The sequence below is a fragment of the Trachypithecus francoisi genome, unplaced genomic scaffold, assembly GCF_009764315.1.
Source record: "Trachypithecus francoisi isolate TF-2019V2 unplaced genomic scaffold, Tfra_2.0 Lachesis_group5, whole genome shotgun sequence".
Classification (NCBI taxonomy): Eukaryota; Metazoa; Chordata; class Mammalia; order Primates; family Cercopithecidae; genus Trachypithecus; species Trachypithecus francoisi.
Genome location: NW_022681470.1, coordinates 72965615 through 72980415, shown reverse-complemented (window position 1 = coordinate 72980415; position 14801 = coordinate 72965615). Strand labels below are relative to the sequence as shown.

The window sequence follows — 14801 nt, the reverse complement described above, 5'->3', positions numbered from 1 at the left end:
TGGCATAAAATAATGTCAGGAGGATTAACAAATCATTTGTTTTCAACCATAAAAGGAATATTATGCAACCATACAAAATAATAGGGTGTGTCCATAATCAATTAAGTCTGAAAAGCAAGTTGCAGCATAAGGGGTAGAGAAGATTTTTTTTCTGTGAAAAGTTTTTTAAAAATAGAAGAGAAAGAGAGAGAGACCTAGGATAAGCATGAGTGTATTTGCTTCGCTTGTATGAACATACAAAAAGTATGGAAGAATAAACTTCAAACTGTTACCTTTTCACCTGAGTGAAATAAAACAGAGCCACAATTAATGTTTCTTGTATATATATTTGTACTCTTTCTCTGTCTGATTGAAAAAATACAAATAGAGTATTTGAAATTAAAAATTAAGATTAATACTTTTTAAAGGAAAGGAAGACTTTTTGAAAAACAGCTTGATTTTTATTTCAACAAATATTTCTTGCACATGTTATTCTGTATGAATTTTTCAGGGGAGTCCATCATAAGAGGAATTACTACACTGTACAGAGTCAAATATTTCCATGTGATCTTTCTTTATGGTACATTTGTATCTTCTGTTGACAAAATACTCTGAGAATTATGCAATGTTATGTCTACATATGATGGCAAGGATTGTCTCTTTACATTAGACAATGAGGGTTCCAAGGCCCGGAGATGTTAAATGTTTTGCCTAAAGCACACAGCTTTGAGACATTTGTCATCTCTTAGTCCATTCTTAACTCATTTATTAATCTTTATAAATGCTCTTATTCATAAAGTTCTTAAAAATAGTTTGATGGAGTTAAAGACATAAGGAAGTTGCTTACTATGCTTTTGGATGTTACCTTTTCAAGCCTAAAGCCAATCAACTAACCTGCATGTCTAAGTTTCTGCTTAAAATGGGGAACTTTGAAGGTGCCATGATTTTTTAGAGAGACTTTTCAGGGATGTAAAACAGCTGCTAAAAGTCAATCATTCCTTAAACACTTAACCAGCAATTTAGTTGTCCTATTTTCTGAAGACTTATAATAAATAAACAGAAAAAAATGGACATATAAATCATTAAGAACCACTCAAATAAAAGAAATCATTATGATAGGAAAGCCATCTCTGAAGTAAACATTTTATTTCCAGTGCAAAACTATAATTCTATTTAAAAGTTTTAATGTAATACTATTGTTTTAGAGAACACATTTCTTGCTTATTCAGGCCAATAACACGTTCTTTTGTCTGAATTTTTAGGGATGTGACAATATTTCTTAATCTTTCTTATATACAATGAATATACAAAAGGTCAGGAAATTAAACAAACTGAAAGTTTTAATCTCACACATTTTGACCACACATATGATAATAAATGTGGTCTTAAGCATAGAAAAGAATAGAATACAATATTTAGTTAACTGGCTCCTTAAAATTCTTGGACACGGGCAGGGCATGGTGGCTCACGCCTGTAATCCCAGTACTCTTTGGGAGGCCAAGGTGGGTGGATTACCTGAGGTCAGGAGTTCGAGACCAGCCTGGCCAACATGGCAAAACCCCATCTCTACTAAAACTACAAAAATTGGCCGGGCATGGTAGCATGTGCCTGTACTCCCAGCTACTCAGGGGACTGAAGCAAGAGAATCGTTTGAACCCAGGAGGCGGAGATTGCAATGGGCCGAGATCTCGAGTGGAGAGCACCAGGCTGCTGCACTCCAGCCTGGGTGACAGAGTGAGACACTGTCTTAAAAAAAAAAAAGTCTTGGACACATTGATTGATTGAGACAGAGTTTCACTCTTGTTGCCCAGGCTGGAGTTCAATGGTGCAATCTCTGCTCAGTGCAGCCTCTGCCTCCCTGGTTCAAGCAATTCTCCTGCCTCAGCCTCCCTCCCAAGTAGCTGGGATTACAGACACCTGCCACCACACCCAGGTGATTTTTGATATTTTTAGTAGAGGCAGGGTCTCATCATGTTGGCCAGGTGGGTCTCTAACTCCTGGCCTCAGGTAATCCACCTGCTTCGGCCTCCCAAAGTGCTGGGATTCCAAGCATGAGCCACCACACCCAGCCAACACGTTCATTTTTAATAATGGCTCCAGGGTATTTTCAGGAGGGTGATCAAATTAGACACCATCTCTGTTGGCCTACTGACTATAATAACGATATCCTTCTCTATATTGTTATAAGAGATTGTTTTATATAGTTCTAGAAATTTTCTATAGAATTAGATTCATTTCTTCTAACTCACTGCTGTCAAAAAGATATATTTTTCTGGCCGGGCGCGGTGGCTCAAGCCTGTAATCCCAGCACTTTGGGAGGCCGAGACGGGCGGATCACGAGGTCAGGAGATCGAGACCATCCTGGCTAACACGGTGAAACCCCATCTCTACTAAAAATACAAAAAAATAGCCGGGCGAGGTGGCGGACGCCTGTGGTCCCAGCTACTCGGGAGGCTGAGACAGGAGAATGGCGTGAACCTGGGAGGCGGAGGTTGCAGTGAGCTGAGATCCGGCCACTGCACTACAGCCCAGGCGACAAAGCAAGACTCCGTCTCAAAAAAAAAAAAAAAAAAAAAAAAGATATATTTTTCTAAGTTTGTAACTTTTTAAAAAATAAAAAATAGGTTTTAGATGGAAACATTTATAGTAGAAAAATAGGGTTTTTTTTTTTTTTTAGATCTTGAAATGTTTATCTGCAGAGTCATTATACCAAATCTCTTAATCTCTGCTGGTAGATATCTTATTCAAGTTTTATCTTCTGAACGCTCTTTCTCAGTCTCAATACCAAGTTCCAAATCAATTCGCTGTTAGCTCAACTACTAACACAGACTATCTCCTAAGTATTAATTCTTTTTTTAAATATATGTACTTTAAATTCTAAGGTACATGTGCACAACATGCAGGTTTGTTACATATGTATACATGTGCCAGGTTGGTGTGCTGCAGCCATTAACTCGTCATTTACATTACGTATATCTTCTAATGTTATCCCTCCCCCCTCCCCCCACCCCACGACAGGCCCCAGTGTGTGATGTTCCCCTTCCTGTGTCCAAGTGTTCTCATTGTTCAGTTCCCACCTATGAGTGAGAAAATGCGGTGTTTGGTTTTTTGTCCTTGCGATAGTTTGCTGAGAATGATGGTTTCCAGCTTCATCCATGTCCCTACAAAGGACATGAACTCATCCTTTTTTATGGCTGCATAGTATTCCACGGTATATATGTGCCACATTTTCTTAATCCAGTCTATCATTGATGGACATTTGGGTTGGTTCCAAGTTTTTGCTATTGTGAATAGTGCCGCAGTAAACATACGTGTGCATGTGTCTTTATAGCAGCATGATTTATAATCCTTTGGGTATATAGCCAGTAATGGGATAGCTGGGTCAAATGGTATTTCTAGTTCTAGATCCTTGAGGAATCGCCACACTGTCTTCCACAATGGTTGAACTAGTTTACAGTCCCATCAACAGTGTAAAAGTGTTCCTATTTCTCCACATCCTCTCCAGCACCTGTTGTTTCCTGACTTTTTAATGATTGCCATTCTAACTGGTGTGAGATGGTATCTCATTGTGATTTTGATTTGCATTTCTCTGATGGCCAGTAAGGATAAGCATTTTTTCATGTGTATGTTGGCTGCATAAATGTCTTCTTTTGAGAAGTGTCTGTTCACATCCTTTGCCCACTTTTTGATGGGGTTGTTTGATTTTTTCTTGTAAATTTGTTTGAGTTCTTTGTAGAGTCTGGATATTAGCCCTTTGTCAGATGGGTAGATTGTTAAAATTTTCTCCCATTCTGTAGGTTGCCTATTCACTGTGACGGTAGTGTATTTTGCTGTGCAGGAGCTCTTTAGTTTAATTAGATCCCAAAACAGAGATATAGACCAATGGAACAGAACAGAGCCCTCAGAAATAATACCACACATCTACAACCATCTGATCTTTGACAAACCTGACAAAAACAAGAAATGGGGAAAGGATTTCCTATTTAATAAATGGTGCTGGGAAAACTGGCTAGCCACATATAGAAAGCTGAAACTGGATCCCTTCCTTGCACCTTTAGCAAAAATTAATTCAAGATGGATTAAAGACTTAAATGTTAGACCTAAAACCATAAAAACCCTAGAAGAAAACCTAGGCAATACCATTGAGGACATAGGCATGGGCAGAGACTAAGTATTAATTCTTTAAAGTGTTGTCAAGCTCTGACGTGAACTCTCAAAGTATTCTGGTCTAAGAGGCAAGAAAAGCCGTATTTTTCAGATTAGTCAGGTTGAATTTAGCTCTGATAGCTCTTATATTTTCATTTATGTTACAAATACCAGGAAGCCCTCTGAGTTGGAGTTTGAATTTGACTCATTTTTCAGGTCCACAGACAGCATTGCACCTCCAAAACAACTAGAGTCCTATGTCTCTTCTACAACCTTTGCTTGTTTTAGGGTGTTTTTAAAAATACTCTCCACATCCAGGCAAATCCTCTATGTTTACAAGAACCACATCTGAAACTTCTCTTCATCCCAGCCTCTCTTCTTAGAACTCTCCAAAAAGTTTTTTTAAGATTAACAATGATTTCATGTCCTGCAGTATAATTTGGTAGATATCGGCCTGTTGTTAATTATAAATTACCAAATTAATCATCAAGCAATTGCCAAGCTAACATGCGGTGAGAGCCCTTTTTGTCACCAATTATTAGTAAGACCACTCTTTAAAAAATCTCAGGTCATAGTCCTCCTGGATGAAACCTTTTCCCCTTGATTTAAGATAGAAAATTATGGTCAGTCCTTCTCCATTTTAATTTCTATATTGCTCCTCTTTGATTTGCATAGAGTTACGAATGCACATATAAATATGTCACCTTGCAGAAATCTGTCTCTTAAGGTTTCAAAATAACTGTATTTAGGGAAAAAATATAATCTAACAAACTATGACTACAATTACTAACTGAACTCCACCTCTGTGCACATGGTACTAAGTGGATGTACAATTTATCCCTGCTATGAAGAAGCTTACGCACTGGGACATGAGATATATATCCTGGCATTTATATAAGGTGCACTAGAAGGTACCAATAAAAGAGATGAAACAGGATACATTGTAAATAAATGATTTTTGTCATGGCCTGTGCACATTTTTTTAGGATCTCTTTCCCCATAAGAACATGAGTGTGTTACCACTATGGCCTATATAGTTTAGCAAGAAAAGAAAATAAACTTCAGGCATTCTAGAATTCTATTACAAAATGTTGTTTTTTCTTCTGTTGCTCAAGTCCACGTTTTAGCTAAGCACAAACATCTTTGGCTTCCCCCTCTTAAAAGCTTTCTATACATTTTCTTATCCCAGAGAAGAGGATGTGCTGTTAATGCCTTAATTGCTAAGTTATATATAAGTAAGATTCAGGAACTCAATTTCCCATCTTTAGAAAATATGAATAATAATTTCTCTTTCCCTTCCTCCAAGAAAAAGTGACTTATTTAGCAGGCACACTAACAGTGCAAAGAAATGAGTTCCGATGTTTCATTTAATTGAGTTATAAACATGAAAACTATCAAATCCTATGCAACCCTATTGAAGCATGTGGATGTGTGAATTTTCTCCATGTGTTTGCTCTGTGTCCTTCAGAACACCCACGGTGGTGATGAATCACTGAAGTGTGTATCAGTCTGACAGTCATAGAAAGTGGCAAGACTGAAAGCCAAACCCAGGAAACAGCATTTCATTTAGCTCCTGGAGTACTGCTAATTGATCTCAAATCCTTCATTGCTGTCTAGTCCTAAGGACTCAGGAGAATACAGGTGTTTAGAAAATGACTTAACTGAAAACAAAATTCTAGGCCTTGTGAACTTCAATTGCTCTATTCCTGTATTATCACACTGATTCTAAGTTTATCTTTCATTTCAGGTCACTTGGAAACCCCCACTCATCCAGAACGGAGACCTACTTAGCTATGAGATTCGCATGCCTGACCCTCACATCACTATAACCAATGTGACTTCTGCAGTGTTAAGTCAGAAAGTTACTCATCTGATTCCTTTCACTAATTATTCTGTCACCATTGTTGCTTGCTCAGGGGGTAATGGGTACCTTGGAGGGTGCACAGAGAGTTTACCTACCTATATTACCACTCAGCCCACCGTACCTCAGAATGTTGGCCCATTGTCTGTGATTCCACTAAGTGAATCATATGTTGTGATTTCTTGGCAACCACCATCCAAGCCAAATGGACCTAATTTGAGGTAAGAGAAGGTGACTATGATTTTTATTTTGCTATGGTCCTTATCTCTCCGAGAAGTGGGGAAGTGAAGGATTCACATACAGTGCATTTCTGTATGAACATAGAACTAACTTGGCATTGAATATCCACTGACTCGTAACTTTCACACACTATCATACTGTACACTTCAACTTATTATGGAAACATCAAAGTTTATCAAAGTAGAAATATAATCATCAAATTTGAAGAACTAAAGACCCTTGAAACCACAATCACCATTCTATAAGGATTTGCTACATAATCTGTCACTTCATTTTCAACATATACTTTTATTATATGTTAGGCAAACCTGATGTATGTTCTATATGATACATTTGCACAAATGTACCTCAAAATTCTAAGGCTAACACGTAATTCTTTGGCACATTATTAGCATATGGAAACTTGTGAGGAGTGTGGTCAATGATCCAGATAAGATAAAAGAAAAGAGCTGTGAGTCAGAAATTGTTTCGCAACAACCCAAACTTCATACTTGGCTGAGAATACAAAGTTGATAATATTATCATTGTTTATAAAGTAGTGATAGTCGTAGGAAACCATTAACTTGATAAGCTTTGTGTATTTCTACTTTGTGTAAAACTGGCAATAAAGATTTGGCAAATCTAACATAGAAGAAATCTAAAATGCTATCATTCTGGCAGATAATAGTAAAATGTGAATGCAACTGATTGTTCAAAATATTAAATATATGGAATTTTTTCCAGAAAAAAAATTTATCTGAAACAAAACCACATAACTGTAAACTTAAGATGTTGTTCTTTATGCTTGCACACATATATCACAAGCACATGCCACAAAACAGCCTGAGTTTTGGTAATCTCAATATTAGTTGAGATAATCCTGATGTTCCTGCTTGTCTTTTGCTTTAGATATGAGCTTCTGAGACGTAAAATCCAGCAACCACTTGCATCAAATCCCCCAGAAGATTTAAATCGGTGGCACAATATTTATTCAGGAACTCAGTGGTTTTATGAAGATAAGGGTCTTAGCAGGTGAGATTACAAAAACTATAAAAACAAATGCTGGCATTTAGTTCTGGGCATGTTGGATAGTTCAAAGTATCTTAGTGTCTTCATTGTGTGAGCGTGTTATCAGTTATGCAATAAAACATGTTTGGTTATTATCTGTGGCATTAATCATCCAACTGTAACAGTCAGCATGTTTAATGTTTTCTATCTTAACTGCATGCTTAAAATAAGCCTTTTGAAGTTGAACTTGTAGATGTTCAAGCCTTAACCTATTGCCTTTGTCACAGCTCTATCTAAACATAAAATGTAATGGAAGAATTTGGAAATATTGAACACATACAAAATGGGGAAAATTCCTGGCCATTTGTAGAATGCTTGCTATTTCTAGAAATGACTTATAAATGAATTACAATGACTTATGATTGATTGTAAGTTATTGATTCAGTCTACAAAAAAATTTAGTGAGCAGGATTGGGACTTGAAAGAATTCAATCTAGAGTTCAAAGACATTAAGTTAGGACTAATAGGTGATGTTAGAATAGGGTGCTACATAGGAGGGTTAGGAGATCTGGGCTCTGCTTTATCCCATGCTAGAGAACTAGCTTTGTGATGTTAAGCTACAAAGCTTCACTTCTTAAAAATCACTTAACTTCTCTGGGCTTCATTTTTGTTGTCCATCAAATGAGGTGATCTTATAGAATCAAATGACTTCTAAATCTTCATGAGTTCAAGCAATGTGATTAAATTTCCAAAAACATGAATGTTATTTTATGAAAACGCCTCAATCATATGTTTCAGTAACTTTTCTATCTGAGTCCTTATTTTTCTAGACCCACCACTGGGTAGCTGTAGTCTGAACCCTGTTTACCACTCTAGCCTTGTCTCCCATCCCTTCCTTACCAAGGCCTCTACATTCCAGCCACATTTGCATTGCATTCAGTACCTCCAACATACAACACTTGCTCCTTCAGCTTTTCCCCATAGTTGGCTTTTCCTGTTGCCTGACTAGATCATCTGCCATGTCTTAGCCTAGAGGTTTCTTCCTCTAGGAGGCCTTTCCTGCCAACCCTCTTGCTGGTCTGATTCAGCTCCTCTGTAATATTTCCACAGGACATCCCCTAACATATCACTATTGCCATTGTAGTGTACTGGCCTGACTGCTTGTCTGAACACCACGTTATATTATCAGATCTACCATAAGGCAGGGGTGCAGTCCTCATGATTCTTTCTTCAGTTCCTAGCATGGTGTCTGGCACATAACAGCACATAGTGCCCTGCACCTGAATGCTTCAAGGAAAAACATTTTAGCTCAATCAAGAATTACTTTACTTCTCTGCACCTTAGGAATGTTAGCTGTAGTGTTGTGTCTCTGGGGAATGGCAAAACTAAGGAAAAGTCTCCTGTCCTCTTAAAAAGTTGTCATGGGAAAACATCCTAGTTCTTGTAAGATTCTCAGAAAGAGGCATAGCATAAATCTGATCAAGCCACAGAATGAACTATATGAAACTGCCACTTTTATAGGCGAAGATTGGTCAATTACTAGCAGATCCATGTTGCTCATCCTAAATGACCATGGTCATTATACTATTCTCAACTACTTTTAATTCATTATTTACTTGATTTGACATCCCTATATGATTTTCACTTCAGTAGAAGAAATTCATTTATTTTGCTTATTTTTGCTTACTATGTGCTGAGGCACTGTGATAAGGAACGAAAGATAAATACATTTTAGCCCTTGCCCTCAAACAACTGACAATCTAGTGGAGGTACCCTTTCCGCCGCCCCCTCCGTAGAGAGTGTGATGTATATTAATTGCTGTCAGAGTTATCTACAGAGTCACCAATTCTGCCTAAAGAAGTCATTTCAAATAGTAGCTTCCTGTGATCTGTGAACTCTAAGTGCTTAAATATAACTATTTCCAAAAATAAATAGAACCTGACTATTTAACATTACTGAATCTGAGTTTTAGCAATGAGATACTCAGTAAAAATGAAGAGAAAGTCTCCAAAAGTTAATTTTGTTTCTTTACCCAAGAAATGAAAACTTATTAAATAATTAGGACCAAGGCCATGAAGTGAGTTATGAATTTTTAGTGATTCCTCTAAGGATTCTTAATAAGAGGTTAAAATCTAAGATTTCAGGAAAAAATAAAGTGAATTTCCACAACTTAAATTGAAATATAAATGACATAAACACACCCATGACAGCTGCTTCTGGAAGGGAAGTGTGCTGATAACAAAATTGTGTTGAAGAGATATTTTGACTAGATTCATAATGCCAAATGTCATTTTTTTTCTGGTAGTACTTGCAAAGATTGTTTTTATTTATTCGAATAATAGCTACAACTTACATACAGCTTGTAGAAAAAAGAAAAGCATTTCTTCTTAACATTCAGAGTAAGTAGCATGAGTCTTTATGAGAATCTCTTTTTCTAGCCCTCTACCCTTTGTAAGTCCATAAAAAGTTAGGCGTGCCTTTAGCCCAAGGGGGAGTGTCTTACAAATATGAGAGAAAACCAAAACTTGGTCCCCTGGTGGGGATGATATTTTTCTGTTTAAAGGAAGTGATCTTGTCTGACCAGATGGTGCCTCTGGCCACCTTGGCAACATCTGGGACTCCTTGTTCCTGCTGGTCTGCTAGTGGTCTCTCAACTTGCAGACGGGGACGAAGCTGAGTATTCGTCACGTGTTGGTTCACATCTGTGTTACAGTTTCTTCATGGCCCTTCCTTTACCTACATTTGTTTTGCTGATTTATTTGTTTGGGCAGGTATGTTTTCTTGAGTTTTTAATTGAATTATAATATCTTTGGGAGGATTATGTAATTTCCTGTTCTCCCCAGATTCCACCATCCCGATTTCCTTCTTAACATCTGCATAAATAAAAGGAGCACTGAAGTGTTTCTTACCATCTTGACTTGAATATCACCATAGTTACATTTAGAATTAGCTTTTAAATGGCACTTCTCCTGATATAAAAAGTAAAATTAAGATTCACTAGACATCTTTTTATGAATATATTTGTGACAGTAAATATAAGTTGAAGCCAATTTCCTAGTTCAAGTGGTCTATTTTGGCGAAGTATGTGTTTATAATGTATAGAAAAGCACCAATTTAATTTAAAGCATCATATTTGGAAATTCAGATCATTCTAGTAGCTATTTTTTCTTTTATATCTACATGTACAAAACAGTCTCAAGCCAATTATCCAGATAATTTAATTCTAACAAAAATACTTTTTGCTCTTATGGTTATCTTACATAAGGAGTAAATTTGTCTAAATTGCACAGCTAGTTGCCTCATTATTGAATTTTGCTCTGCCTGTGTAGACACGAACTCCGTATAACTACAGGTTTATACTGCTTGTCAGTTTTTAACTTTTCTTCCTTAATAATTCCTTGCAAAGTGACCAAGTTATGGTTGTTGGGGGAACTATAATTTTGGGTTTCCTGACATTTTCATCACTTGGAAAATCTGGTGAACGTGCTGTTATCACCTGGAGCTGCCGATGTGAGTCAGGCAGAGTTTAACAAGAGGGCGACGACCTCCTTCATTTTAAGCATCAATCTACCCTTACAATTTTCAGCACCTAACAACACTGCCTTCGCTCCTGAGTGATCAGATAAAGCTGCTAAGAATACAATGAGCATGTTCTCCTTTTCGTTGTGGATTTGAAAAAGAACAAGTTATAAGAAAGAATAGGGTTATTTCACTATTATAGAGAAAATATTGACTTGCAGGTTGTAATTTAGATTTATAAATTAGCTTTCATTAAGTTTATGAAGGAAGGCATGTTCTAATTGCTATTCCTTTCAATTATTTATAAATTTCTCAGAGTATTTTTTTTTTTTTACAATGACTATTTGGATGGAGACCTCTATGTGATTCTTCGAGAATCCACTAATTGTATTGCATTTAAATTAAAACATTCAAAATTGACACATTTTCGTTTTATTTTTCAAAGAAGGGTAAGACTTGTTTAAGATGTAAATGCTTAAGTTAAACATATCATAAATTCTAAGTTTAAATCTTATCGACATATATTTTCATGTATATTTTTAAACCTACTAAAATAAAGATATTTTGAGTCCTAAAAGAGATGCCATTTCTGTGGGGATAATTTTCAAAAGAATATAACTTTTGTTTCTCTCCTTTGTAATAAGATTAAATGTGTATAGATGGCATCTTTATCTTTGCTAGTATGAAAGACTGGATCAGTTCCATGACACGTGTTTCTATAATATAAATAATTTCAGGTTGTAGCTATTAAGTAAAGAAGTTAACTTTGAACATAGAAAGGGCAAGTGAAAGGAAGGCTTCTCCCATGACTACCAAGATGAGGTAGATGCTACTAGTTTCTTCCTTAATAGGTGAATGTGAATAAAAATTGGGTCTAGGAATGAAAGCCAACTTCTGTCAATGCTGGTATGCCATCTTATAGCCATGTACTCAATTCAAAATGAGTAAACACGTATTTCACATTCAAATTACATTGGTCACAGTGTTTTTTCCCATTGGATTTTTTTTCAATGCTTTACATTCCCCTCACAATGTCCTTTTGTGTATTATCACATTAAGTGTTACCTCATTGTATTAGCCCATTTTGCATTGCTGTAAAAGAATACCTGAGGCTGGATAATTTATACAGAAAAACTTACTTGGCTCACGGTTCTGCAGGCTGTACGAGAAGCCTGGTTCCAATGTCTTCCTCCAGTGAAGGCTTCAGGGAGCTTTTACCCATGGTGGAAGGTGAAGAGGGAGCAGGTATGTCACATGGCAAGAGAGGGAGCAAGAGGGCGATGAGAGGAGTGCCATGCTCTTAAACAACCAGCTCTCCCCTGAGTTAATAGTGTGAGTGCTCACTCATTACCGCAGCAATGACAGCAAGCCATTCATAAGTGATTCACCCCCATGACCCAAACACATCTCACTAGGGTGCACATCCAACACTGGTGATCACATTTCAACATAAGATTTGGAGGGGACAAATATCCAAACTATATCACTCATGAAAACTGAGCTGCTAAATCCAGAAGGATGTGTTTTGTCATAGGAGGTTTTTTCCCCTAGTGTTTTCTTAGAATTAAAAAGAAAAACTACTTTCATTGTCTGTGTTTCTTTCTCATATTGATGACAAAGTAGAACAAAGATGGAAATTATTGCAAAATTGTCTGAGGTCTGATAATTCTGGTAGTGTAGGTATAGATAGCTACAGAAACATAACAGCTTCAACTTTCACTCATAATCTAAAATGTCTCACATTATAGTAATATTCAAGCATGATAAACATTACTCTTCAATTTTTGAAGCAAAGATCTTCAATACTATTTTTAGAATCAACAAAAAGATGTTTTAAAGTGCGTACCATCAACTGAAAATTTTAATAGCTATAGACTTAAGCAATGGAAACAGTATTGCGTTTTTCTTTGTTTGCTATTCCCACAAAATATTTGAAGATGTAAGGAACAGTATGCTTTATGAGGTTTCTCAAACCCACACTTGTGTGATGGTGTACTCAAGCATACTTTGGGTTGTGGCACAGATGAGGAAGAGTTAGTGGAAGAAGTAACTAAATAGCCTGCATTTTCAGAAGCATGATTTATATTGGTGACAATATTGACACATGAATTCTGTTAGGACATCAATAAAGTTGACACAATTTTAATTCTGATGAAAATAACCCCAGGCATTCTGCAGCTGCCCTGAATAATTTTATTGGTTCCCTAAACATATCAGACCCTTCCAAGGTACAAGTCTTCACGTATTTTGCCCTGGACAAATGTCTTCAGTGGACAAAATACCACTTCTTATCAAAACCTGCCCCAAATGTTACCTCCTCCATGAAGACTTCCCAGATGGATATGGTTAAATTAGATGCTTCATCTGATGCGTGTTCAAAGAAAAAGGAAGAAGTGAATAAATACTTTAGATGCTCTCATTTAAAAACATATTTCTGTAAAATTTTATATATACTATGGCTCCAGGTGGACAGAAAACAATTTTATTATTTTTAACATCTGGCATATTGGTAATATCCAATAAATATTAAATGAATGAGCAAAAGAATGAAGTGATGTATTAAATATTAAAAAACAATATAATTTGTTTTCAAAATATTTTTAAAAGGAGCACTTTGCTAAGTTTCAGCAGAGATATTTTTCTATTGAACAGGTAGGTTTTTGTCTCACTAACCTAACAAATTACATAAGTGACCTGAAATTTTTGAGACTGAGTGCTTAAATAACTATGAAACATCTATTCATTCATTTATAAAATTATCTATTCAGTAAATAAACAAATTAAAACTGCATCATTTAAACATAATCTGGTTTTCTAATTCATTGGAGTAATGACACCTGAACCTTAAAATGAATATTGTTCCACAAGTAAGATTTTAACACATATTACTTTTTATGAGGAAAAATACCATAGTCATGTCTGTACCATAATAAAGTTTATAATTTGCTGTTTGGGGAGTGGCGGAGGGAGAAGCCGAAGCATGGTCTCAAGCAAATGAGGGAAAAACTATTGTAATAGTCCAAGTATTCCTAAATGGACCCACAAACAATTGATTTTACTAGCTACATCATACTGAGCTTAGACTCAGTATAAGTATTCACTTACTTTGAATACTTACATTGCAAAAACTTTTTCCTACAGAGTTTGAAATAGACATTTTTCAAGACACGCCTAGGGAACACAGCTTGTGTTTAGAGAAGAAATCGGTTGATACACATAAGTTTTGTCATGTGTATATGATGTTAACTGACCTAGCATTTTTGTTTTAAAATGTATTATTTTATCATTTGTTAAATGGAATGTCTCATTTAATATCAACAATCAACACATAAGTCCATTTGAAAAATGATATACATAGAGTGAATGGAAAACCACTTCAAGCTAACTAATACATTCTTTTTTGATATGAATTGGTGAAATGTGAATCAATATATATATACGTAGACAAGTCATAGGTATATATTCTTACTAAATACAGACTGGAATTCAGACGAAATGAAAACAGTATATTTCAGCGTTTAAGAGAATTCAAGATCTTGTTTCCTCGGCCGGGCGCGGTGGCTCACGCCTGTAATCCCAGCAGTTTGGGAGGCCAAGGCGGGCAGATCACAAGGTCAGGAGATGGAGACCAACCTGGCTAACACGACGAAACCCCATCTCTACCAAAATAAAACAAAACAAAAAAATAGCTGGGCAAGGTGGCGGGCGCCTGTAGTCCCAGCTACTCAAGAGGCTGAGGCAGGAGAATGGCGTGAACCCGGGAGGCGGAGCTTGCAGTGAGCTGAGATCTGGCCACTGCACTCCAGCCTGGGGGACAGAGCAAGACTCTGTCTCAAAAAAAAAAAAAAAAAAAAATCTTGTTTTCTTAAAAATTTAACTTAACAATGGAAGTTAAAGAAAGTACAAAAGACCAATGTACAGCATCAAGTGAAGTATCTACTCATTTCTCAATTAAATTTTTTTAAAAAGTGGAAATAGTGGAATATTGGAAATGAAGAAACCCTATGTCCAGCTAACCCTATTAACTAGTTGTGAAAAAGTAGCAGACACTTTGTTATTTGAGGCAGAT

General features: G+C 36.3%; 1 protein-coding gene across 1 annotated transcript in view; it reads left to right on the top strand.

Annotated features, from left to right (window-relative positions):
* USH2A (usherin) overlaps positions 1-14801 on the top strand; it is an 809712-nt gene that overhangs the window by 536613 nt on the left and 258298 nt on the right. Inside the window, exons 41-42 of the mRNA XM_033195653.1 lie at positions 5873-6207; positions 7115-7237. Coding sequence (XP_033051544.1) covers positions 5873-6207; positions 7115-7237 — 458 coding nt within the window. The remainder of the gene's footprint in view (positions 1-5872; positions 6208-7114; positions 7238-14801) is intronic.